General features: G+C 42.8%; 1 protein-coding gene across 1 annotated transcript; it reads left to right on the top strand.

Moving 5' to 3' along the window:
• Positions 1-1854: 1854 nt before the first annotated feature.
• On the top strand, positions 1855-26378 carry GXYLT2 (glucoside xylosyltransferase 2). Its single transcript, XM_065687530.1, has 7 exons — positions 1855-2130; positions 9657-9846; positions 10048-10179; positions 16461-16712; positions 17711-17834; positions 20975-21147; positions 22147-26378. The coding sequence occupies exons 1-7, from the start codon at positions 1916-1918 to the stop codon at positions 22327-22329; spliced, it is 1269 nt and encodes a 422-aa protein (XP_065543602.1). The 5' UTR covers positions 1855-1915; the 3' UTR covers positions 22330-26378.
• The last annotated feature ends 1194 nt before the right edge of the window (positions 26379-27572 follow it).

Here is a 27572-nt window from a genome sequence, read left to right as displayed (position 1 = left end):
CTGTTTCAGTCCAGCAATGAAACTGATCTAGTTTGAGCATGCACGCTGGCGGCATGGGAGATTTGGGATTTGCATAACTTCATTTGAAAGAAAACGGTGCAAATTGTCAGGGTGGTGGTATACTACAGCACGTCACAGAAACAAGGGGAAAAGTCTCTGAAAATCCCTTAGAATCAGATTTCATAATGGTTACCATAGTATTTTTATGCAGCAATTGCTGACACATCTCCTGTCTATGAGAGAGATTTCACTGACAGTATGAAATCACATATTTGTGCAGGTTGAGGGTTTCAGGAGGTTTCTACTGGTACTCATTTTGAAGTATGAAGTCTGGTGGGGTTTTACTGTAGTATGTGCATTCTCAGAAAAGAACATATGTTTATGCAGTGTGGTTTTTCTGTAGTTTCTCATTTAGTACTGCTATTTTCTCTTAGCGTGAAGTAATCTATATTTTTGCATCTGCTCAGATGCTGAATTGGATGAAATTCTGGAACAGGAATCATTCATTGCATTTGCATTGATAATAAGGTAAAGGACATTTTGGGATACCCTGAGCAAAGGTGTGCTGTGGCAGCAGTACAGAACGGCTAGGCTGCAGTTTCACTGCCAAAGGCGTGCCATTTTAGTAGGAAAGGACCAGCTCTCTTAAGATTTATCCTAGAAGTAAACCTTCTTTGCAAAGTAGGGCTGTGCAGCAGGAGATATAGCCTGCTGAGCCCTTACCTTGGCAAGTTCAAGGTCTTTGCATAGTTACCTGTCTGAGGTGTAATGCTTCCCTCGGGTAGCTCTGTGTCTTCTGCAGTGGTCTTCACAGCACAGTTGTAGCACTGAGCAGTTATTTGAAACTAAGAGATCAAACAGCACTGCAGAGAGCACAACTCCATGGAGGTTGTGCATTGATGGGAACTGCTCTGGGCATTGCTCCTCAGCCCTTTTCCAGTGCAGTGCAGTAGCGTGTGGTAACTGCACCGTGGAGCAGTCCCAGGAGCTGAAACCAGCCAGAGTCGAGTTCATGTCCTGTATTAACACCGTGAGGGACACATGAGGCTCCACATTCTTCCTCTCCCCGTTTCAAGGTTGTTGTCTCCATTCTTTGCACAGCTTATACTCCAAGAATACTGGTATTTTGTACATTTAAAGGTCATTAATCAGGTTATGCACCTAAGGAGGATTCATTGTTGTTGAATTCAGTGTTGCAGCCTCTGCTGATGTTGACAGCAGACCAGCTCAGATCAGTCATACGAGGACAAGTTCAAAGCTACCCAAAAGTAAGTGAATGCTTATATTCTTTCACAGTTCTACATCTGTTGCAGTTTATTGTGACACAACCTGCCTTCATAGCCTGCCCAGAATATAGAGTGGTGATAAAACATCATGGCACGGCAGAGGGAAACAGCAGTCTGCCTTTTAGTACAGTCAGGTGAAACACGCTTCAGAGACCAACTTTCTCTCTTATCTTTGCCTCCTGCCCAACATCCTGAGCACACCTACGCTTTTCCATCATGCACACCTGCACAAGCAGAGGTCTCGGAGGGGCCTTCGAGCAAGGCAGTGGGGCAGGAGCCGGGGGCCCGCAGCCCTGCCGGCTGTTCCTCCACCGAGGGTACTACTGCGTGCTGACTGCGTTGCTAAATAATAAGATTTTTTCCACAGAGCCCCCGCCATCCCGTTATCTCCACCCGCGAGCCGTGTCCCGGAGGTCCCGTGGCCACGGGGCGAGTGCCGGGCCCGTGCGGCTGCGGGCGGAGTGCGTGGGGCGGCTAGTCCAGACAGTACGGTAGGGCGCGCCCCGCCCCTGCTGCCGGGCGCCGGGCCGGGGCTCGGCGGCCACGTCCCCGCACCGGGCCGAGCCGCGTCCGTGCCGTTCCGTGCGGCGGGCGATGCGGTCGGCGGGCGGGCGGCCTGACCTCCCGCCATGCGGCTGTCGTGCAAGGTGGCGGCGGCGCTGCTGTGCCTCGGCAGCCTGCTGCTGCTCTATCTGCTGGCGGGCAGCGCCGCCGCGCCCCCCCGCCCGCCGCCCGCGCCCTCCGCGCCCGCCCGCCCCGCCGTGCCGCCCGCCCGCCGGCAGCCGCGGCTCAGCCGGAGCCCGCCGCGGAGGAGCCCCGCCGGGGGCAGGCTCGCCAGCGCCAGGTAACGGTGGCGGCTCCGGGGCGCGGGAGCCCGCCTGGAGCACGCGGGACCGGCCGGCGCCCCCCGCGAGGCCGCGCCATCGGTGCGGAGCCCTCCAGACCCGGCCCGGCCCGCTGCGGCCGCTGGAGCGCGGTCGCTGTCCGGCTTGCGCGGCCCCACGCGTGCCCGGGCCCTCCCGCCCCGCGGGTCCCCTCTGCTATGGCTGGTGTCTCTCTGCCGCCCGGTCCTTGGGGCACACCCCTGTCCCAGGTCGGTTTCCCCTCGCGTCTGCGAGTGCCCAGCGATTAGAAACTGCTTTGCGAACTGCGCTGGCTGCCGAAGCACTAACTTTTTCCTGCCAGCTTTCACGCGGAGCGTGGTTGCCAGAGATGCCACGAAAGTACGTGAAGGTCTCGCCTCCGCCTCTGGTCCCTGCATCGAGCGGGGCGATACCCCCGCTGCGTGCCTGTGCGACGGCGGCCTCTGCAATAGCCGCTTTTTCATGAGTTTTGGCCTTGTTTTGAAGGCTGACGTGGGGAATGCGGCACTCGCTGGCTGGAGCCCGTGAGGAGCCGCTGTCAGTCTCGGGAGCTACACTTAATACCAATTTGTCGCTAACGCCCCAGGGAGAAGGGAAGGTGGCTATTTATGTGTGGTACCACTGGGTTCCAAACTGCAAGGCATCTGCGGATTTTAAGCTCTTGAGCTTTTTATTTTGAATACTTTGAATATGTAAATTAATTTAGCGGAACTTTAAAAACGAGCTTGAAATCGTGGTGTGTTGCGTTTCCTCTTTCAGCACCTTACAGGCAGAGTATTTGTTAAAAAACTAATTACTTCAGCAAAAGATGTGGGCAGCATGCTCTCGGTGGGTGGAGAGCTGTTTTCCCCTTTGCATTCCAACTATATTATGGTCAGTGTGACCTCATATATCTAATTAACTTGGTATGTCTTTGTGTCTTTGATTCACGATTTCACAGATATGTTCTGAATGAAAGCCTGTTCCTGTTTTTTTGAGCTCTTATTCCTTAACTTATTAAAGCGGTTGGTTTCTTACCAGCATTGTTACCCTTCTGAATGCCAGAGATGTTTACCGTGGCTGAGAATGGGTCATGGGCAGAATTCAAATGTGTGTATTAAAGCAGGATTATTTCCACTAGCAACTGTACCTCCTGAAGTCATTTTTCTTTAGGGCATATCTCTGTGATTATCATGGAAATCAAGAACACTGAAGGAAGGAGCCCAGAAAGTATGAAACTGCTGGAGAGTATAAACAACTGTTCCATTTCAGTGAGCTTTTCAGTGAGCATCTTCATGTTCCAAAGTTTGACATTATCTGACTTTTCTATTATTAAGTACTTCTTACAAGGTGTGCAGTACAGCGCAAAAAAGAGAGGAATGCGCTGTTTAAACCATGCCACTTCTTCGTTATTTTTTTGTTTGGTTATGGGCTTTTTCGGTCGGTTTTGTTGGTTGTTGTTTTCCCTTCACATCTGCTGGCAGCACATGATCCTGGACCACTGACACCAGCAGGAACTTGTGTAGATGAGAAGCACAATTCTGTGGGTCCAGTTCTGACCCTTGCTGAAAGATTGCGCAATGTGTTAGCGACTGTGAAAATTTTAAGTCAGAGTGTCCATAAAAATTGATTTTTTTTTTTTTTTCTGAGGGAGTGTGTGAGATAATGTGGTCCAAGGCAAGGAGATGTTTGTGTTCTTGGCAAGGCAGAAATACCCACCAATGGGTGCCACTGTGTGATGAATCACATCCACACTCACATGGTGAAAGCATCAGGTGGTGGGATCTGCTTGGCTTAAAAAGCCTGATCCTGGATACACTGAAGGCAGTGAGAGGGGCTTCAATTTGGAGTGGAATAAGCAGACAGTGATTTAGGTAGTTACTAACTTGAGGGTTGAGGATTCCCCTGGATATAATAGGCTTTGCTTATGCATGTGCTTACAGTAAAGTACATCCAGTGTGACATACTGAATCGGCGTTGTTGTTGCCAATTCATTCCTATAGTATAAATTATTATTTTAGTTATTCCTTATGTGCAAAGGAAAGCATTTTTTTATTTGATGTGAGAGACATGATATGATTCCTTCAGAATAATAAAACATATGATTATGATTGCGTAAGACCTTTTGATCTGATCACATTTTAGGTGTTTCTACGTAGACTGCATGATGGACTCAACCCTACTGAAGTTTTGTCTACATGAATATAAAAAGTTGTTTTAATTCAGTTTTGCCAAGTTGATCTGTGTAGTTTCATCAGAAGGATGCAGCTTTGGGGCTGAACTCAGAAATAATCAAAGATGTTATTTAGGATGCATGTTTGCTGTATAAGAATCAGTCATGTCGCCAGCAAGGGGAATTGTGTATTAACTGGGATTGTGTAGTACTGCTTTAGTGTGCTTAGTGTTGTTATGTGTCATAATAACAGAAAATGTTAAGTTTTTAAGAACTGCAGGTTCCTTCTACTGTAAGTAGTCATATGTAATAAAAGCTGAACTCAGTCACACAGCATCAACTGGCTGGTACCTGGCAAATGTTGGGAAATGTGTTCATATGTCCTGCTTTGCTTACTAGATAATTTTGGCAAATCTAGATGAGCATTGCATTTAAGTTTCTGGTTAGCTCTGAAAACTGACTTTTGATGCTGGTCTTACTGATCCTTCCTCTTGGAAGTACTAAGTCCGCTGCCTTCAGTGAGGGTGTTTTTTTATATGAATAAGTGTAAGTATGTGCCAAACCAACGTGTGCAAAGTATCAAAAAGCAAAAGGGTTATTTTACATTTGAAGGGCAGATGTGACCACACTTTCTATTAAACCAGCATGGAAGTGAACCTTTGCCAGCACATTTAGTTCCCTTGAAGTAACTCTTCCAAAGCAAAGCATTTCTTATATGGTAACCTGTCAGATACGTTCTTTGCAGTCTGAGTGCACACATATGGGTTTGGCTCAAGTTTGATAGCCTGTAATGACATGCTGAAGGCACAAATACCTCAGACTTGTCTAACAAGGAGCCCACTTGATAAAAGAAGATAGAAACGTCCATTTTGCTACTGAGTGGTTTTCTTCCCTTTCTCTGAGCAGAAGGAGGTTGAAACTTCAGCAGTTTTTTGATTGTCAGCAGCTACAGTCAGTTTTGTGCAACTGCATTAAATTAGGAAAACTGTTTAAAAGCATTTAGAGCCTTTCTAATTTATGTTTTAAAGTCTGTGAGAGAATGTGTTTCATATAATGGAGCCACTGTTGGGACATCGACTGGGGCAGTATTGACTGTCAGGGAAGGAGCCTATTTAGTGAATCACCAGTTTTGATACAATGCCTAAATCTAACCTTGTTTATGCCACAAGTGTAAATGAGATCATAATATGAAGAAGTTTTCAAAAACTAACAACCCTACTGCATTTTGTAAGAATCTGCATGCATTATCTTTCAGGAATGAATTTGGAGGCTTGACTAGGCTAACAGGGTCTGTAACGAGATGGGAATGCATTATTTTGAATGGATCTGGATTGATTTAGACAGGTTTTGGGTTCATTATGTTTGAGACACTTTGGCTGTGACTAATAAGAAAATTGCATGTAATCTAAACTTTAAGGCCTAGAAATGCTCTCTGTTGTGCTGGAGCACTCAGGCCTCTGCTGTCTCAGTAACCATGCCTGTCAGAAAAAAATGTATACAGTAAATAAAATACTGTTGGGCAACTGGATGGGAGTTGGTCTGGCTTGTTGGAAAGAAGCCTTTGGTATAAGCATTTTATTGTGCTATGTCTTAGCAAGCCTGTCTTCAGCTGTTTCAGATGGAGGTATTCTGCAAGTATTTGGTATTGTTTTCTGTAGTGCTTAATCTTAGGCAACAGTGCTTAATTTTAAAGCCATATAATAGTATGAGAACAGCACATAAGGGAGAGCACAAAGCATTTTTCTCTGAACAGAGCAAAGAGTTAGGCATGTTACGTAAGTTAGATTTATAATACATCAACAAGCTACATTTATGTACTGAAATTAGAAGAAGGATATCAAGGCCTATAACAAAGACCTTGTATATTTAGTTTCTTTATTTGTTCTTGTTAAACACATTAAACATTAAGGCCCAGGTCACTGTATTGTTTTAGATGCATTTAGATTGTAAAATCCAATCATAGACTCTATCCATAGCCAGTAAGTTGGACTATAAATGAGTGAATGTGTGTGTAAATGTTAGGAGGAATTAGCTAATAATAATAATTGTAGCACTCTGTGGATCTACATGCTCTTTTAATGTGCTTGGAAGTCTCTTGAGGTAGGTTACTATTAGTACTGTAACAACTGCTCCACTTTTACGGGTAGGACAACTAAAGCAGAAAGAATTAATGACTCGCCCAAAGCTTTGCAAAGACTGACTTGCTGAAGTAGAGCTGAAACCAATGCTCACTCACCCTTCAACCACTCACTGAGTACTTCTCTGTGTCAAAAGCCCGTCAATGTCTTAGTTTGATACCTACCAATATATTATTTCTTGCTTACCAGCTGTTTTTATGTATCATGTTTTATCCTTGGTACAATTTACCACAGTATTGACATACCGCATCCTTTAAAACAAAGTATGCATCTTTTGTGTTCCATTAGTTGTGTTGTCCAGGACCACCTGAGCAGGGAGTGTATCACGGAACTTTCTACTTCCCAGCATGTTTGCATCATCCACTGGTAAATAAACATTTGCAATTAGAGGAGACATCCTCTAATTTCAGGGTATTTAAAAGATGTGTAGATAGAGCACTTAGGGATATGATTTAGTGGTGGACTTAATAGTGTTAGGTTTATAGTCGGACTTGAAGGTCTTTTCCAACCTAAACAATTCTGTGGTTCTACAACTCAGGATTCAGTATGTACCTTATATGAAACCTCAGCTTAAAGCAGCTTTCATTAAGCAGTAAGTCTCTTTGAATGAGAAGGCTCCTGGTGCCCAGCCCAACTTACCCCGGTAGAAATGAAGTAGCTGCTCTATTGATATGAGCTGATTTCTAACCTCCAGTTTCTCTCCTTACAACACATGGTGGAGGCTCTCATACCTTCATGAGGGGATCCAGCTAAGCCAGCACAGCCATTTATTCTGTATGAGGCAGAATAGATGCTGTTGGTCAGACTGGAGCTGTTTTGGTTTGACGACATTGGCTGTATCCTGCAGACCTTTAAGGAATGTCGTTTGACCCAGGTTATATTTCTCCCATCCCTTGTTCCTCCTTGCACGGTACATGTGTGTATAGAGGAGGGATGGGGAGTTGTGATGTTCTTTGCTATAACTGGCTCTTTCGCCTTCCTGGCAGTTTGACTTTGCCTTTACACCTGCTTCTTTCCAGACTTCTGGATAATAATAGTAATTTTATGAAGGCTAGCTAAAATTGCTGTTAAATGCATCTTGCTGTGGCACTTTTGTATCTCCCTTTCCAGCTCATCTTTGTTTTCACAGCCCTCATGTCTTCCTTATGTACTTCTTAACTAACTGTTGCCCTCAGTGTCCCAGCCTACTACTAGGGCAGCTGAAATACAACCTCGTGCTCCTTTTCTTGGGGATTTTTATTCCTACTTAGGCCGTTGCAGGCTCCTGAACCCCTTCAGTCCAGGCCTTCAAGACTCATAATACTTCATCTCTGAGGCTCAGGTCTCTGGGGCTGAGAGGGTGTCTTTGTTGGTAGGCAGGATGTCTCTTATTCATCTGCAGCTCCCATGGGCTTACAGGGCATTCTGCTTTCCTCAAAAGTTGCTTTTGCTGGGTCTGTTTGTTGGAAGTGCTTGTCTACATATACTGGCTTTTTCACCAAGAAATAGCTGCATAATGTGGAGTTCACTGTGGCTAAAATTGCAAAGAAAAGCTCAGTGCTCTGGTGTTGGGTTTTGAAATGTTGCAATAAAAGCTTAGAGTTTAGTCCCTCTCCCAAGGAATTCCATTGCCACAAGCTATATCAAAGCAGTTCTCATCTTGCATATGGCTTGATTTAGAGACTCAATTAAGAGGAAACATTAAACAGATAGGGAGAAGGGGGGAAAAGGGGATCTGTGTGAGCAGCTAATTATTCACTTCAATAATTCAGTGGTTTTTACACTAATAGGTTGGAAAGTAAATACCACTTCACAGAGATGTAGTATTCAATTATTTATACACTGATGAAATTGGGGTTTAATTAAGACTAAAGCCTAAGACTTTAAACCCTTAATGAAACTTGTTGCTGTGTATAGTCAGTAAGTACCACTGTCTGGTATTCCTTAACACAGAGGTGGGTTACACTGCTGTTACACAGAGCAGCATTTTAATGTCTGGAAGAAGATAGTGACAGCTTTATAACTGTCATTTTTCTCTTTATTTAGAACTTTTATTTCGGATATTAACTTTGCTGATTAATTGCATGTATGTAATTGTTTGTGTTGAGAAGAGGCAGGGATTGATGTTCTCTGTTCAGTGATATGTCAAGAACTGGTAGTGATCTATGATTAGCCTTTTGAACTCTCCCATAATGATTACGATGCCTGTGATTTAGTTGCTTTGTCAGCACACATCCATGTAATGGAGTATAAATGCCATCCGTGTTGGAATGTGAATACAATACAGTAGAAGCATTCCTGGAGGGTGTGATTTATACCTCTCCATACTGCTGGGGGGACACACAAAACTAAAAGGACATATTTTCACAATGTCTTCAACTCCCCAAAAGAACCCTGATTTTTCTGGGCAGCAAATGGACTCGGTGCCTTCTCCACAGAGTTTCCCCTATAGTTTAGCTGAGATTTAAATCCCACAGAGATGGATGCTCAGTGCAAACCCCGTAGTTTGGTCCTTGACTGCTTGTGGAATGTAGTCTGATTCATCTGGGACGTGTGAATATGTTTGTTTTTAAAAATCCCTATTTTAGCAAAATCTAAGGCATTCCATGGGGAGAAATGGAGAGTGGTCCTTTGGAACTATGCCAGTACCTTCAGGCCAGGATTAAGGCATGCTTTTTTAATAGCAAAATTAATTAACTCTTAGAAAAATTTACATATGGATGGAGTGGATTTTTTGAAAGTATGGGTGTCTTCTTCCAGCCTAGCCATTATGCGCCTGGTAATGAAGTTACTGGATGTGGCTCTGCAATCTGCATTGTGTTAGAAAGTTGGCTGGGTAGTAATCAGTCCATTCTGGCTTCATAACCTCCAAGCTGGGGGAAAAGAAAACAACTATCATTTGCACAGAGTGAGTTGTTGTCTGGTTTGAGATGCTGTTGGATTAGTTTCATCTGTGTGTGTAGCACAGTGATTTATGCAAATCCAGAAATGCAGGAATAACTAGAAAATCTCTGAAAATAGTGTATTTCTTTGTGTTGTACCTTTAAAACTCGTGATTTGTGCTGTTGACAAAAACTGGCATGTGTCTTGCATGTTCTGTGGGTATGTTATCAGGAACAAACTTCCTGATCCCTTACAGAATGAAGGGGAGTAAAAAACCTCCCTGATACCTGTTAATGCAGGATCCTCTTTATGTCTATCTCAGTATTTTTTTCTATGTCTATTTATGAATTTCCAGGAAGCCTGGAGAACAGAAACATTCAAAAGAGCCTTCATCTTTGCAATGCATGCATCTGGCAGTTGTGGCATGTGGGGACCGGCTGGAAGAGACACTGATCATGCTGAAATCAGCACTTCTCTTCAGCAACAGGAGGCTCTGTTTTCACATTTTTGCTGAGGATTCCCTGAAGCCTGAATTTGAGAAGAAGGTGAGTTTCTTTGTCGTTTGGTAAATAAATAAATGAGTCACAAGTCACAAATCTCTGAGGAAAATTAGTCTGACATCAACAAGTAGCAACTAAACACTTTCTGTGCTGTGCGCGGTTTATAAACTCCTTACAGATGCATATATTTTGTTTTTAAAAAGCTATATAAATGTAGTGTCTAATTCCTCCCCCCATGTCTTTCAGCTGAAGGAATGGCCTTCCTCATACACAAAGAAGTTTGAATACAACATTTACCCAATAACCTTCTCAGTAGGAAATGCTCAGGAATGGAAAAAGTTATTCAAACCATGTGCTGCCCAGCGCCTTTTTCTTCCGGTAAGGCACCTGGATTCTGAGTGGGTTGCTTCAGGAAAAGGTTAATTCCACCAAAAGGAAGCTTTGCTAATATAATATTAAAGCCATTTTCAGTCTAAAACATCTGCTTAGAGATATTTTAGTCCTATGCTTTAGCCACTTAAAAGCAAAAAAAAAAAACAACACAGGAATCCAGCCTCACTTTTTCTCCTGCTAACAAAGGATGTGTGTTTCTTATTTGTCTGTAGTTCCATTAGGCTCTCAGACTTTTAAGACTCAGTGCAAGAGCTCTTTCAGGGCAGATGCTTTCAGGGTAGATGCTGCATACCTTCCATAAATAACATTATTTTCAGTGTGCAGTCATCATATCCTCTTTACCCACTATCTCCCTTTCCATATGTTAGTCCTTAGACTGATGCTTTTGGCAATCCCTTTTCCTTGAGTTGTATTTCTTTTTCCAAGACTGTCAGATTTGCCCTTAAGGTACTAATTCCAATGTGTTCCAAGTCAGATTTCATGCAAAAGCATTGTGTATCGTGGGATCTTCAGGCTCACTGGAAAGCTGTATTTTTTGCTGTATAATATGTGTCATAAACTTGGAAAACATATAATGTTGCTGGAGGGAAGGGAGGCATTGATAACAATTTTGCATACACAGAATATCAAAATGGAAAGAACTTTTGCATGAAGTGATTTCTGTGGAATTGAGAACATCTGTCAAAAATATCTTGTGCATTGCTGTTGATTGGGGTGACTCCAGTAAGTGACAGGATATTCACATGATCCAGATTTCATTGCTGCCTTACCAGAAATGGGGGAGGATGACAAAGAAATCTTTAGTTTCTCAGATGGAAACAATCAGGAGACAGCTGCGGGTCCAGAGACGTAGGCTATGAATGCATATGTGAGAAAATATGTGCTGTCAGCAGTTCTGTTTATCTGCCATTTCGGGGCAGGCTATCAAACACACAGAGGCCAGATGGGCTGAAAGTAACTCCAGCTTCAGCAGGAATGCTGTCTACCCTGAGTAAATATTTACATCACCTGGAAAATAATCCCCAAGAGTTAGCTTGTTCAGTACAGATTGTTTGTAGGGCTGTACTCAAATGGGACACCTTTCACTGCGCAAACACAATCCTCTGTTCTTACTGCAGTGCTAATTTTTGGCATTTTGGTAAACTCTCGTCACAGAAACAATTTCACTTTTATTTGCCACCACCCTTCTGATGACAGAAAGGGGTTATGTATCCATTCTGATTCCTTTAGCCGGGGTAGTGCTTTTTTGGTTCCTTTTTTGCCACTCACATGTTGCCAAAGTTCACCAGTAATGTTCTATAAAGGAGAATTAGAGCGTTGCATATTGTCTTATCAAAGCTAGGAGGTAGCCTGAACTGTAAAAAAAACCCCATGTTTTTCTTGGGGCAGTTGCAAAATGTTGTGTGTGTTCAGGCTGAGATTTATGCCTTCAAATGGGGGGGGGGGGGGGGGGGGTGGTTTGTCCGAGAGTAGTTGCAGCTGACACTTAAGTTGATGTGAATATAGTAAAGAAAACAAGTTGTAGTAATAGCTGTGGTGGCAAGAGTCCAGTTGGACTTTGGTGTTGAAGTTCACAGGGTGACAGAACCTTGGAATGTTCCTGGGTGATTTCAGCCAGTTATTATTTACTTTGGTGCTTGATAAGGAGGTTCTGATATCCCATTTGAATGAGCCAACGCTGTAGAAACGCAGTCTGCGCACAGTGGGAGCAGGGGGTTGCTGGTGGTATTGCTTACTGAACTGTTTTGCCTTAGATTTTAAATAAATACCAGCAGGATGTCAGCATCCTTTTTTTTTTCCTTAGCCTTCCCTGGAATAAGCATTTTCCCCTGCAGTGGCATAAAAGGTGCCTGGATTTAGGGAGGATCCCAGGAGAGCAGTAGTTATCAGCTGTTTAGCTCTCAGTTGTGCAAATTGGCTTTCTCCTGATAATGCTAAGCCTGAGTGGAATGTGAGTCTTTGATTCACAAGTGGCTCTCCTGCCAAAGCAATCTCTTCTGCAGCACCAGCAGGCATGTGAAAGTGGACAGGAGGGTGTGAGGAATGTGTTAAGAGAAAATTGCTTAAGAATCTTTCAATGGTTTTACTCACTGACAAAACTAGAGCTCTGGGATGTGATCCTGCAGCTTGTAGTAATGAGCTGCTTTGTCCTGGAGAACAGGTTGATGTTGATGAAACTATTCTCAGTTTGTTGAATCTACTGGGCTTGCTAAAGTATTAAGATCATACAGCATCCTGCATTTTATAGAGGTGTTCTGTGACATCCGATCATGTTTGCCACTTACATGCAGGGAAAGCAGATTGAGCCTCCACATAAGCTCCGGAGTCTAAATCTCTTGCAGCAGTCTACTGCAATAAAACAGTCAATGAGATTTGCAAAGAAAGAATAAGTAAGACGTGGATCTTAACATGAGCGCAAAAGGAAACTTCAAAAATTAACCAGGAGGATAATGCTCTCAGCAGTCATTTGAAACTGCTTTGTATACTGATACGGATGTTAAGACAACAGGTGAAAAACTGTCTTCTGTTTCACAAATGTCACGCACCACAGAGCTGTCTTGCAGTTGTCTATATCGCTGGTTTGGAGCTACCAAAGCAATCAGCTAAAATGAAATGCTTAAGGGATTTTTGGATGATTGTAGCTCTCATAGTAACTAACATTTAGAACCCTTCTCATAACACTTAATCTACTTAGGAGCTTTTAAGGTAGATTAGCAATATCCCTGTATTACAACTGTCCTCTTGAGTACACTAAAGGATTCAACCCGGTGGATCAGTGGCAGCATTGGGAATTAGTGGCAGCAGTAGGCAAGATACCAGGATCTTATCTAGACAAAAGTTTCTGCATCTGACTGAATTTCTTAATACAGTTAAGTTTAGTAACTCAGCTTTGTGGCACTGCTCCATTAGCATCAAGATTTGTGATTTGTCCCTAATTCTGGATAAAGCTCTGATTAACTGCCATGCTGGCCATTGCAAACCATTAGGTAGCACAGCTTCACAGTACACCAATATGTGTGTTATTACTTGCCAACCTTGCTAACAGAGAGAATCTATGGAGACAGAAGTTGTGAAATCAAATTACTGATAACTGAGTATTTAAGTGAAGTGCTAGGCTAAATATAGGCAGTTCTGTGCAGAGCTTTTTGACAGATTACTAAGAATATTTTATGTAGCTGCAAGAAAATCACACCTCTCTTAAGCTGTCCACGCCGGTAGCGTGCAGAGGAAGACAGGTCCAGTCAAGCCATGTTTCTGACCAGTCGTTTCAAAAATCACAGCCAGGTATGTCTGCATGTTTTGAGCTAGCAAGTGTGAACATGGGCTACCAGACACTGGAGCATGGCTTATGCTCCAGGTCAGATGCATGTCATTTTTAAGCTGCAGTCATGTTGCTGTGGTCGGGTGTCCTGGCAGGCTTGGAGCACTCCTAGCCCTAGCTGTGCAGCATCTGGAGTGAGCAGAACAAGCTGGAGCCAAGTCTCTTGCACCATAGGGTTACCTTGTGATATTCAGTTGATTTTGACATTGAAAATCAGCAAGGTCAAAATTCTTTGTCTTCGTTGTATGCTTCTGAGTAAGTAAATGCTAAGTATTATTCTGAGGGCTGAGTAAAGCCTAAAATATTATTTTTTTTTTTCAAAAACTTCTTCAATTTTGGAACAAAAGCTGTGGGTCACTGGGAATGCTGGAGTTACTGAAATGAAGTGTATCCCCAGTGTAACTCCACTGAAATCCTGGGAGCTACGCGAGGAACTCTTAGAGCCACAATTTCTGCAGTTAAACTCCCCTAAGCAAGGTGAAGTTAAATGTGAAGCCAGAAGGAGATGGGATCAATTCAAACTGACACCACAGGTTTTAAATAAGTCTTAACACTTCACGTGTGAAAGAGAAAAGTGTGAAGGGCTTAAAGGAACTAGCACAGATGTTTTCATTAGCCTGTTGGGTGTCTCTGCAGGGCAACACCTTGAACACAGGAGAGGGAAGAATCTTCTGAAAGAGCACATGAATCCCGAGTGGAGGAATACAAGGTGCAAAACTTTAGGTCAGATGCTGCTGGGCACCTGCTTCTCTAAGAGCTGGAATGCCTGCTTGGACCTGTCTGTGTGTAGGAAAATTATTACAGTCCACTGACTTCCACAGTCTTAGATGAATGTGTAGATTTAAGGTTGCTGAAAGAACAGTTTTATGCTGGAAGAAGCAGTGTCCAGGCTTCCCCCTTAACCCTCTGCTGGAAAATACCCAAACTTGTCTTCCTATCAGGGTACCCTTAGAAGAAACCTTTCATGGTGTACAGTGTGCCATGGATCCTTCAGTCAAAGCCCAGTATTCCTCATGTGTTATCTTCTGTCTTGGACTAAATTTTGGGGTGATTTTTTTTTCTTAACATATTCTAATTTTCTATGACTTCATATAGTAGGTCCCTATGAACAGGACTTGTAGATGCTGCAGAATAGTACACTATGTCTAGGATACCCTTAGGTTGAAAAACCCATTCTTCTTTTCAACCATCTGACTTCTATTGATTTACTCTTAAAGTAGGTGTCTTTTTTTACTTGTTTTTTTTTAGTACTGGACTCCAGGATACAGAACGTTTGCAAATGTTTACCTCTGAGCTCCTGGTGTGTTATTGAACTGTGTCACTCGTTTATTTATACCTGCGCACGCTGGTTTGTATGGGTTTTGTGGAAAAACAGTGTATTGCTATAACCTTCCATCCAGCAAAGTGATGGGCATTGCATTGGATTGTTTTCTTGGAGTTTCTTGTCAGCATAACTTGTGTTTAATGTGTAGAGATACCTGCCTTCTCCTTCTTGTTCTGATATGTAGGAAGAAGATGTAGTTACTTTGTCAGGAATACAGGGATTTGTTAAACTTGGCTAAATGTCAGTCTGAATCCCAAAGTGTGCAGTCAGGTGAAAAATCCCCTTTAAGTCCATACTCAGGGATTTGGCATCTAGTGGGTGCCTATTGAGCATGTTTAAAGGTAATTTTTTCCCCACACTTGTTCAAAATCTTTGTTGCTCACTCTGTTGCACAGGTAATTGTCAGTCACAATGCCCTTCGATTTATGTAAAATTCAGTTGATTTAGTAGCATTTGCTGTTACCTGCTTGAATAGAGTTTGTCATTGGTATCATCACTTCATGGAGGAGAGAGTGATTGTCGTGTTCGCTAAGTGGTGAAAATCAGTAGCCTTTTGGATTTGCTTTTTAAAGACAGAAAGAAAGAGAAATGGGGCTTTTGGCTGAGACCAATGTGAGAAGTTTTCAGTCCTTTGGGAATTTTTGAGTTTTAGCAAATAATGAACAGCAACAACAATGCAGTTGGAACTGATGGTCAACTTTAGCTAATGATATTTATTACTTAACAACCATCCTTACAAATAGCTGGTGCAAACATGGAGGGAGTTTTCTCGGACTGTTGAAGCGGTGTATCAGTTGCCCTACTCCAGTTAAGGAATGAGCATGTAAGGATATGGATAGCCACAAGGGGGAACATTGTAAGCAAGACTAGGTGAAATATCCTGCATCTAATTGACGGTTTATGCCCTTCTGACTTGACTAACTCCACTGTGGTTATTCCTGATGGAGTCTGATAACAGAACTCAGAATCTGACCTGGTGAATTTTAACATGACATTTCAATTTACCAAGCAAATTTTGGTCTTCAGGGGGATGCATGTACGTTTTGGTGATCAATGGGGTTTCTTAATTAATGGGGAACATTTGTGTATATTAATACTGCCTGTAAGTCTCCCAGGAACACAGGGTTATAATGGGAAAAACAGTCATCAGAAAGGCATAAGGAAACATGATACCAAATGAAGATGAAAAGTGTTCTGTTCTACCAGCTTACCCTTTGTGTCGGTAGAGCAAGCTGTATGTTTCACCACTTACAGATCTTGAAAAGAACTAATAAAGCTATCTAAATAAATATCCTATGCATTTTATTTCTGAACTGAGACTAAATGATCCTTGCAGGTACTTTTGACAGCTCAGTGGGTTACTGTTTCATATGAAGGTTAGAATCTGACTTCTGTGGTCTGGTTGCTGTTTGCTGTGCAGTTCGAAAAACTCCACTAAGCAAACAACAAGCCAATAACCTGATAACTGCTATTCCTGTGTGTAATTACATTTAGCTGATAAATCAATAACCTCTTTCAAATTATCCTTTTAAAATAAAAGTACCTTCTGCCAATAATCTTCCTGTTTGTTGTCTGTTTTCTTTTTCATCTATTCCTCTCCTTGCTGTGCAAACCCAAAAGGTCATTTTGAAGGATGTGGATTCTCTCCTTTATGTGGACACTGATGTCCTCTTCCTGAGGCCCATCGATGACATCTGGCACATCCTGACAGAGTTCAACTCCACACAGCTAGCTGCTATGGCCCCAGAGCATGAGATACCAAAGATTGGCTGGTACAGTCGCTTTGCGCGTCACCCTTATTATGGGACAACTGGAGTCAATTCTGGAGTGATGCTAATGAATTTAACACGGATACGCAACACTCAGTTCAAGGTGAGAAGAAATACAGCTGTTGCAAGAACAAATGAGCTCTGTATCTTTCACAGCTTGTAAAGCTTAGTATAAAATTACATGAAGTTTGTAATATAAGGAATCTGGAAAATAGAGAATACATATATAATTGGGAACTAAAATAAATTATAGGGAGAATGATTATTAAAACAAGTGAAGCTTCCTCAAGAGACCAGAGCACAGAGAACTGCAGATGCAGTCTGTTAGCAGTAGTGAAACTGGCTTCTTCAACATTCCATTTTCCCTTGAAAGACCCATGAAAGAATAAACTCCAGGATCTCTAGTGCAGTCACTGTGGTGGTGTTGAAATTGGAAAGCCTGATGTAAATACCCAGAGAAAATGGTAATGTTTTGCATCTGCTGTAAATAGGATTTTGAATCCTGGTGCAGATCAAGTGACTGCATGAACTGATATAAATGAGAGGGGAACATTTTCAGTGACATCTGACATGTCCCCTCTTTTGCGAAAGGCCTGACTTGTAGAATCTGTGCCTTTCATTGAGCACGTATTCTCTAGATCTTCTTTAAAACTTTGTTTGTCCCAAGGGGTTTTGTTCCTCAGCCAAAGCCAGTGGTTTCTTGCATTGTCACAGGAACAGCTTGAGCCCTTGGTCTTGATACCATTATATCCAGGGAATATAATTTTTAGTCTGCATTTTTGTCACTCTGTTTTCACCTCGTCCCTGCATTTTTCCACTTTTTCTCCCTCCTGTTGCTCAGAATAGGAAGACTCTGAATAGCAGGAGCTGACATCAGAGCTAGACCCAGGAGACCTTGCTTTCCTGTTTAGATAAACAGGAGCACCATTAGCTCTGCTGTTTCAAACCTATCCAGGTCTAACACTTCCTGGCAGTTCTTCGTTTTTTACCTGGGGATCTGAAGGGGTTCAGCAGACTTATAAGTAACTGGTGCCACAGTCTGATTTATACATCACATCATGTCCCTCTACTAACCTGTTGCTTCTGGTTTCTGCCCTGCAGAACAGCATGATACTGAGTGGTTTGACTTGGGAGGAAATGTTATATCCATTATACCAAAAGTACAAAAACTACATTACATGGGGAGACCAGGATTTACTAAATATAATTTTTTACTTTAACCCAGGTAAGTAATGACTCTTGGAGTCATCATTAGATTTGTTAAGAACATTTCTTGAACTTTGTATTTTTTTCTTAAATGCTATTATTTATATGTATAATGTACTTGGGCATGAAGTTAATGAGTGAGTGCACTAGGATTTACAGCCTATGAAACTACTTCTGAATGTGGTGCTGGTAGTGGGGCTCAGACTTGGTTTCACTGAATATGTAAATCTGTTTTCTGGAGATTCTGAGAAAATAGGGAAGTGTAGCATTAATGATCAGATGCAGCAATGAAGTTCAAGTTTCATGTGTGCTTAAAAAGCACCACTGGAGCAGGGCCTGGCTGAAGAAATATTTTTGTTTCAGATGTTTATCTGAATGTGAAATTGCCAAACATTCTCCAAAGCTGTGCTTTATTTTTCTGCAATACAGCTGAATTCTGATATTTATGCAATGAGTTACAAAGCAAATACAAATGGACACAGCCATCGGAATATCTCTTCTACAACTGGTGCCCTCCCTACTCTTGCTCCTTCACTAAGTTACTTCTTGAGAAAGATGCTTCCAGCCTCTCAGCTGAGTGACCCTGCCTCAGCAGGCACCAGGATCGTGTCTTCTTTATTCTGCTCCTTACATTTATGCATTTTCTACTCTTCTGTATTCTGTTTGCTGTGAGACTAAGAGCAGCTCTCTCCAGTCCTTGTTCGCAGAGAGCAGATGGCATAACCCACCTATCCTAGTGTGGACCAGCCTGACCAACACATACATACTTGTCAGCCCAGCAAAAATGTAATCTTTGATTCCTGCCTGTCAGTCTTGCACAATGCCTCTGAAAACAGCACATAGCATTTCAGCTTGTCCCTTTCCCCTTGAATTGGGGTTGTATTCCCATGAGTGCATTACCAGGGAACTGGCAAGTTTGGGCATCTGTGTTTTAAAAGGGTATGACTTTCCACAAGTGCTGAGACAGTTTCTGGGAGTTCAGCCCCTTGTAAGTATGGTGCACTGGTTACACAGAAGTGACTTCAAGCACTTCCAAACCCAGGAACATCTGAGAAATGCAAGGATTTCAAAACTGCAACATAGTACATGCTTCCCAAAGCAGCTGAGGACCTTATTTCTTGGTTCTGAATGGATGCTGAGTATCCATTCTTACTTGCTTTTTCTTGTTTCCCATGTGACCTCATATTCACTCTTAGGAACAGAGTAAGTTTGGATTTATGGTCCCCTTTCTTTTTCTCTAAGGAGTCACAGGCTGGGTAACTGGATATACCCAAATCCAGGCAAATAAAATGAGAAAGCAAAAGCAGAGCGATAAGCTAACATCTGTTTGCTGCAGACAGATGTCAAGCATCAGATGTACACCACGTATTACCCTCAATCCTAGGGAAAAAATAAAGTGGAAGAAATCTTCATTATGAAATCATAAATGGATTTCCCCAAAGAAATGAATATTATGGGAATAGGGCCTACTGGAGGAAGAAGAAGCTGAAGCCAGGTTGGTTGTGAGGTTAAACCCAAGCTGCTAACTTCAGTGTGGAGGAAAAAGCAAAGATTACAAAAGTATTTGAATTCTCTATCGGATCCACATGTTGGGACTTTCCTGCACCACAGTCTCTGGCCTTCCCTTGTAACTGGTAAATAGTTTTTTATGAATGATGTAACATCAGACTGCACAAGGAAACAAAAGAGCTGGATACAATTAAACCAGAAAACAAGACTTGCCCCAGGTTTTAAGCTGCTGGGTTGTTGAGACCAGTCTGGGAAAGGATCAGTGAAGATCCTGCAGGTGGCTGTTTGTAGATGCAGTGCATTGGCTTAAAAATGCCCAGCACCGTGTAACCTGGGGCACGGAGAGATGTGCCCTTCTTCCCATCTCTGAAGGCTGCTGTGATGATTGATGGGTCTGAAGGCTCCCAGAACAGCTGGAGCCCGAGTCCAGCTGGGACAGCAAAAATGCACAAATGCGTCACGGTGAGAAGGTCATGAACACTCGGATGACGTGTGAAAGCTCATGAGCACCTGGTGACATCCTTTCCCCACAGTGACCTGCTGGTGACTGTACTGGGAAACATCTGCTCAAGGTTACCAAAAGGATCCCCGTTACCTGTAGCAGGGTTTGGATCAGACATTGACTGCTCTTCCTGCCCTTTCAGCAACACCAGGGAGCAGTTCTGGATGTGTGATGGGTTAGATGGAATGGACAGCATTTACAATCTGCCCTTTCTGGGCAAGTCTCCTGCTACATAGAAGGAGATTTCTTCCCCTCAAGGGAAGAAATGTTTCAGAAACTTTATCTCCTACATCTTCAAGAACTACATAGGACCAGCTGCAGACTTCCTGGAAAGCTAGGAAAGGCCAAGTGAAGAATTCAGTCTTCAGTGTGTCTGGCATGACCTGCCAGCATCATGCAATGATTCATTGTGCTCCATTTCTGCAGCAGAAAGGTCACAGGGACTGGTGTAATTTATTATAAGCAGATTGCAAATCCTGTGGGTGCACAGAGAGTTTAAAAAAGGAAAAAGAATCAGTAGGAGAGAGGAAGTTGCAAGGCCTTTTGAGAAATTCAGCTCATCTTTAAATAACCTAGACCTGTGAAACTAATGGGTGGCCATTTTTAGAAGGACTGCGGATAAAATACCTGTTACACTCTGCTGTATCTCAGTATGACAGATTGCCATAGCCTCCGTGAAAGCTTCAGCAGCCAACCCCAGATATACTCTGCAAGTTTTCCCATGCTGTTTCCAGAAGGACTGAGGATTTTGCATAGCCCTGCTGGCTGTGCGTGCCTCCCTAGTCATTTCTGTAGCTCCAGAAACTTAGGGTCAGCTGGTGCTGGATGGTGGCACCTGGTGCACACTCTCTGGGTTTGAGTCTGTCATTTCTAGCTTTGGAAAATGCTGCCTTGGTTTGTGTTTCCACCCAGTCTTTGTGTTGGTCTCTCTTTCTGTTAGCTCAGGTCTTAACAGTGCTCAATCATCCCCTGAGGCAAGGAAGTTTCTCTGTGTAGCTGCTGTTTGGGATATTTGCAGAAGAACTAACTGATTTTTTCCTGATATCAGTGGCAGCTTTTCCACAGAACCATGGTTTAATCGGTTGTAACTCTTGTTTGATGTGTCTTTTTCTGTCCTTTGCCCCATCTTCCTTCACCGACATGGGCAGAGTGTCTCTATGTGTTTCCCTGTCAGTGGAATTACCGGCCTGATCACTGTATGTATGGAAGCAACTGCAAAGGTGCAGAAGAAGAAGGTGTCTCTATTCTACATGGAAATAGGGGTGTCTACCATGATGACAAACAACCTACGTTCAAGGCACTCTATGAAGTGATACGTGATGTAAGTCTTCTGTCTCGACAGAGGCAGTCCTTCAGTGTAATTATGGATTTAACCGGGTCACTCAGACTGCTCTTCCAGCAGATCAGGCTGAGCAGAGCTGTGCTGTATGTGTACCCATCAGACACAAGACAACAAGGTTGCTTTGGCCTCTCCTGTTTCACTGCATGCCTGTATTGGAGGTGGTTTAAATGATCTTCATATTATAGTAAAATTCTAATAAAAACGGCTGATAAATTGCTTTTCTGTAATAATGGAGGTAGGAAAAAGAATTGTTTAGATGGAGTTATTCCTGCTAGTTCTGCAGCTCTGGTCCATAAGTACCCAAAGCAAGCTTGTCCTCCCTGAGCACCTAGAGCCTCGGGGCACACAGAAGGCAAAAGCTTGCATATTCCCATTGTGGATGTTGTATGAGTACACCCCCACTCTCTAAAAGCTGTGTCATTACAGTATCCCTGTGTTAGCAAATCTCCTTTCAATGCAGACTCCAGAAGTATGGCTTCTGGGCAGTCGGCTGTTTCACGTAATACACCTTTTCTGAAAGCAGGTGCCCTCAAGCAGAGCAGTGTTTGAAGCTGACAGGTTTTGCTGACACTGTGGGAATGTGGGGGACAAGTCACTGCCTACCTGCAGCAGGTTCTGTCTTAAAGAAACTTCTAAAATGCCACTTCGTCAGGGACTGTAGTGACAGGACAAGGGGTAACGGGTTAAAACTTAAACAGGGGAAGTTTAGATTGGATACAAGGAGGAAATTCTTTCCTGTTAGGGTGGTGAGGCACTGGAATCGGTTGCCCAGGGAGGTTGTGAGTGCTCCATCCCTGGCGGTGTTCAAGGCCAGGTTGGATGAAGCCTTGGGTGGGATGGTTTAGTGTGAGGTGTCCCTGCCCATGGCAGGGGGGTTGGAACTGGATGATCTTGAGGTCCTTTCCAACCCTAACTATTCTGTGATTCTATGATTTTGTAACTGGTGAAAACTAATAATTCTTCTTTTCTTGTCTTTAGTTTCCATTTGAAGACAATCTCTTCCAGTCTCTGTACTACCCTCTGCAGTCCAAGTTTCTGGATACAGTGCACACTTTATGTGGGAGAATTCCACAAGTATTTTTGAAGCAAATTGAGAAAACTATGAAGAAGGTGTATGAAAACCGTGTCATTGTCTATTTGGGTGCCAACCACAGATACTAAATGTAGCTATATGTTTTTAAGCAGAGTTTTTAAGTCTTGCGCCCCATCTCATGAAACATAAAAATGGAGTATGAGCTCCTTTTCTGGAACTCAGAATTAAAATAGTTCCCTTATCCAATTTCCTAATAACCCCTGAAATTAAAAAACTAGAGGAAATCCTAGGACCTACACTGTCTTTTGTTCTCTTCCCATGTTTACTCTTGGTTGTAACAGGGAGAGGTGAGGATTGTCACTTTCATTTGATGAGTTTAGCTTGCTTGTTTAAGTACAGCTGTATTCACTGTAGCCTGTACTGATCTTAGGCTCGACAAACTATGGTTTGAAGTATGTAACATCAGGAATATAACTCTGAAATGACAGGGCAAATATTCTTGACTCATAAGAGCACTGAATTACAGAGCAGATCACTTGTGTGATAGGATCAGTTAAAATTTACTGTAGTAAAGGGAAAGAACTTGCTTAAAATTGCACTTCTGTCTCAAGGTATATTACCTGCTGTTCTTCACATGTAGGACCGAAGATTTCTCTTACTTAAAAAGATGAGAGGAATAGAAGTGCCTCTTTGTACTTTACAGCACTTTTTGTCTAGTGATTCTCATTTTTTCCCTTCTGCTCTTCAGTAGTTTTGTGAGGGCATCTCATGAAGGAATTACAAGGAAAGTAATCGCAGCATCAATAAGAAGACTCTGTACAAGAAATGTGAGGGGGATGCAGTGGAAGCTGTGGTATCTGCACAACTAGTGGAGAACAGCAACAGAATCCTTCCTTGTGGTGTATGGTCATGGTCTTCCTCTCCAGTGTCTTACAGTTTTAAGAATGTATCTGTAACTTGGTAAGACTAATCACCTTAGACACAGTCCAAGAATATTGTGAATGAAGAGAACAAAACCAGGTACTGTTGATCTGGTTTCTTCTTTAATTAATCCTCTCTAATTGCTGTTTACTGCACAGTAACAGTAATATGCAACTGACAACCAGGGATACTGCGACTGCTGCCTCGGACTCACCTTTTCTGCTTCACCAGAAACTTGGGGTATGGACATAATTTCTGCCTGGCACATTTGTTTGTGAAAGTTGAGAGTTTTATTCTAGGTCCATAATGAAGATCCTCAAAGTGAAAGAGAATACAGGATGGCTTTAATGCTTATTTAAAATACTTCATGTAGTTTAGGTGTCACAAGTATGATGATCACCTGATGAGATTCACAGACAACAGCTTATTAAAACCAGCAGTACCTGAAAGGTGCTTGGCACAAGTCACTGGGAAAGTGAGGATGCTCTTAAAGAGTGGTGATACAAGAGCAGAGTCCCAGAGGGTGTTTGCTAAGTGTAAGCCCCGAGGGGTGTGTGTAGGAGGAGTAGCTTGAGGAAGACAGCAGAAAAAATGATCTTACTTTTCAGGTCTGTTCAGCAGGTAAAATTAGCCATTGCTTGGAACTACTCACTTTAATAGGCAAAGGAGGAGAGGGGTGAGAAGGGTGAGATACACGGAGCTTTCTTGTACTGAAAGGCAGACTGGTAGAGATTGTATATCCTGTACTCATGACGTGTGTTTATTAGCAATAACCATCCTGGGGGGTGCGAATGAGGGAAAAGGATACGTGTCCTAAGTTAAAACGTAGGATTTCTGAAAAATTGCAGTTTTGGGGGTTTCTGCCCTGTCCAGTCAGGACTGATGCACAATTTCGTAAGAAAAGAGACTCCAAGAGAAAGTCCTTTTGGTTTGCACATTCCTCTCTCCCTGTGTGGCAGCTCCTGAGTGGAGGGAAAGGCAGGCCCTGCTGGCATCTCAACTGCAGTGAACAGTCTGTACACAGGAGGAAGCGCCGGCAAACACCAGAGTGTGAAAATCCCTGTGACACATCCGTAAGTGCTGGATGAATGACACAAGGTGGCTAACGGCATCACAAGAGTCATCTGAGTAGAGGAGGTGTTAAGATAGAGGCTTGGAAAAAGGGACATACTATCTTGGTCCTAGCAGTCTCACTGCTGCTCTCTGCTACTCCTCACAGGCAGGACAGACAGACAGAAACCGTTGTTTGCAGGCTGTGTGCTGCAAATTCTAATCAGTGATTTGTGTGATTCTTATTCTCGTCCCTTCTCTTGCAGTTTGCCACTAACGTGTAAATTGTCATGCAAAGGAGACTGGCAGCTCTGCATCTATTTTGATTGAAAGCACAGGAGCCAGAAAGATATTTAAAGTGTAGAGGTTACTGCTTCTCCAACTTAGTGTTGTCTGGTTTAACTGAAGTTTTAGTCGCCACTTAAAAAGAACAGAACACGTAGTTACAGAGAGGAGTGTGAATATGTGACCCAAATGAACACTGAAGACTGCAGAATCAGAAGGCAATGAAAGGAAAATTCAGCATGCTGTTTTAAAAAGTTTAAGATCATCTAAGCCTAGCATAGGACAGGTAAACTTTTCAGGATAGCAATACTGAGAACTTGTAAAAAATACTAGCTTGTATTAGCTTGCTTTTTGATCTCTGTTTTCAAGTATCAGGGTAAAGCTGACTGTGGGTCAGATGAGGCCAGATGAGGCGCATGCTGGGCACTCTGAATTCCTCATTTCTATGGTAGCTACAAGCCACGGCAAGTTGCACAGCAAAAGTCCTGTTGCCCAGACAGTTGAAACTCTGGTGCTAAGCCTCTGAAGTTTGGGAGGCTGGGATTGTGTAAGCTGTGATTCAGCAGAACCCAGCAGCTACGGGCACATTAAAATGAAGGAGTTGAATTCATTACAAAACAAAAGCATTTTTGCATTTAAAATTATTAGAGATGAAACCAGTGCTTTTTATGTTTACAGGAGGTGCTACATTATGTTTAGAAGGAATTGTGTTATATTCTCAACAGCTATTAAAATATATGAAGTATATGCTTTAACATGAAGGGGTTTTTAATACAATATCAACTTGCAGGAAGAAAGGGGGAGGCTCCCCCCTGCCGAGCTGCTTCTGAGCTCCCCAGAGTGGCTTAAAACAGTTCTGTAACTTCAGTTTTGTTGCTGTTAGAGTTATTAATATATGTTTTATTACTGCTTCCAAAACCATGTTATATTTTGGTTTTAACAGTAGTTGATTCTAATATTAATCTTCTTTAGAAACCAGTTTTAATTCCTTTCCTATTTCATACTTGTGGCTAATTCCTTGTTAATTAGCCTTCATTTATTTTAATAATGGGATATGTAAATACACATATAGACTTTATATCCTCACTCCCCCTTCCACTCATGTATTTTAGTTATTTCCAATGACATAGTGTAATGAAACCGCCTTTGCTAATGTAAAACCCTCTGCAGTGTCGGGCTAACGTAGGGGGGAAACTAAACCAGTTTTCTTTACACTCCAGCACATGAAATGTATGGGTAACAAAGGGAAAGAATCCCCTTGCACACTGAGAAGGAAGCAGCAGGTTACAGCAGAGAACTGTGCCTGCTTCATCTGAACTTAAGCCCCAACCCAGCAAATGTTGGATGCTCTGAATTTTGCCTGTGTATTTGGGGGCTTATGTGCAGTGCATAACGCTAAGCATGTAACCAAGTCCTTGCTGTATCAGCGCGAGATATTCAGGGTTTAAAGTTGCTATATTATACTTGAACTTGCTGAAGACAGAAAAGTAGGGGCTTTGTAGTAAGTGCTGCTGAGCATGTTCTTTTAGCTCAAAGCCATTTAAAAGGCATCAGGCTACCAGTGCACGTTGTACCACAAAGAGCTGCCGGAGCAGGAAGCATTTGGTCGCATCATTTCTCTAATGTGAGAGTTCCTCCAGGCTATTTGCCTGCATGTTACAAAGCGGGCTTAGATAGCTCCACTGTCCTGTCACTTACAGGAGGAAACTGGAAACTGCTCTCTGTGTGTGTATGTGTGTGTGTGTGTATGTGTAACAGGAGCGTGTGTGTAAATTCTGTACCTTTTCTCTATCATTTAATTACTCCTGTATTTTTGTTTGACAAGTGCACCAATTGTTTATAGCTCCCAAGGAGGCCTAGCAGTGCATTTCTGTGTTAAGATCCTTTGGCTTACAGTACAAATAAATGAAGTTTTAAGCAAGCTCTCTATTTTGATAGTTTCCTTTTAAATACAACATTTTGTGTCTGTGTGTCAGGGGGTGATGGGTCTGGGTGGGATGGAGTTTTGTATTGGTGATGATACAGTGTGTGTATATAAAGTTGTCTGCATTGAGCAGAGAACAGTGTTCCTCTTTTACGATTTTACTGTAGCAAGAGACCATTATATTGGGTATGTTACTGAAAGAGACAAATCCATACCTTTAACTTGCCTCAAAGTGCTAATGTGTTGTGCTACAACTCCAGTTGCATTACGCTGGCCATAGATTAGAACCTGGTCTCAAAGGAAACCAAAGTTTCACCTTTTTAACATTTCTCCATTATTGTTTGCTCCCTGGAGGACTTGGCTGTTTAGCACCATTTCCTCCCTTCCCTTCTTCTGGTATTAAATCTTAACTTTTGACACTGTTGTATGGTCACTGCTGCAATCTCCTTGGTTGTGCCACAACATCTCTTTGCAATGGAAGCTCATGAGATGTCTGTTCAGCCAAACCAGTTGCCAGCCTGGCGATGAAATTGATTCCTCACTTGCTCAGCTGTTTGGTATGTTGGGCTCAGCCATGCTTGCTTTGAAGTTGGGAATAAAACTCCCAGTTGATACTCACAATAAAAGGTAAGGGCAGCTGTAAAACAACAGTTCTCTGTCCAGTGCTGCTCTGTCCGTGCCCAGGAGGTGTGTACTTGTGTGATGTTTTGGTTACATGCTCCATGATCAGTCTGGTCGGTGATGTCCTGATCCAAGATTTTTCATTCTCAGGCATGGCTTCAGTCAGTTTTGCTGTGGGCACAAGGCACAGTTTTTTGTGAAGTAGGGGCTCTGCAGAACTACCCCAGGCACAACAGCAAACAGGATGGGCACTTCCCTGCTGTTGCTGAGCTGTGATTTTCCCTGTCCCCGCTGCTGTACTGCTGGGTTTGTTACATCAGTCTAAGTCTCATTGGCTGCAGCTCTCCTTCTTGGAACAAACACACTTCGGTTCACTGAGGCAATGCCTTGGAGCTCGGTTACCCACAGGTGAGGGACATGGATACTGGAATCATCTCCTTCTTCCCTGCCCTCACTACTGCACACACATTGGTGGCCATGGTTTGGACTCCAGGATACATCAATGGAGCATTGACTCTAAACAGAGCTCGGCTGTCATTTTACATTCATCCCATAAGTAGGTTCCTAGTA

This window comes from Lathamus discolor, chromosome 7 (genome assembly GCF_037157495.1).
Source record: "Lathamus discolor isolate bLatDis1 chromosome 7, bLatDis1.hap1, whole genome shotgun sequence".
NCBI classification, from domain to species: Eukaryota; Metazoa; Chordata; class Aves; order Psittaciformes; family Psittacidae; genus Lathamus; species Lathamus discolor.
Note: the sequence above shows the minus strand (reverse complement) of the source record. Positions and strands in the feature narration are given on the sequence as shown.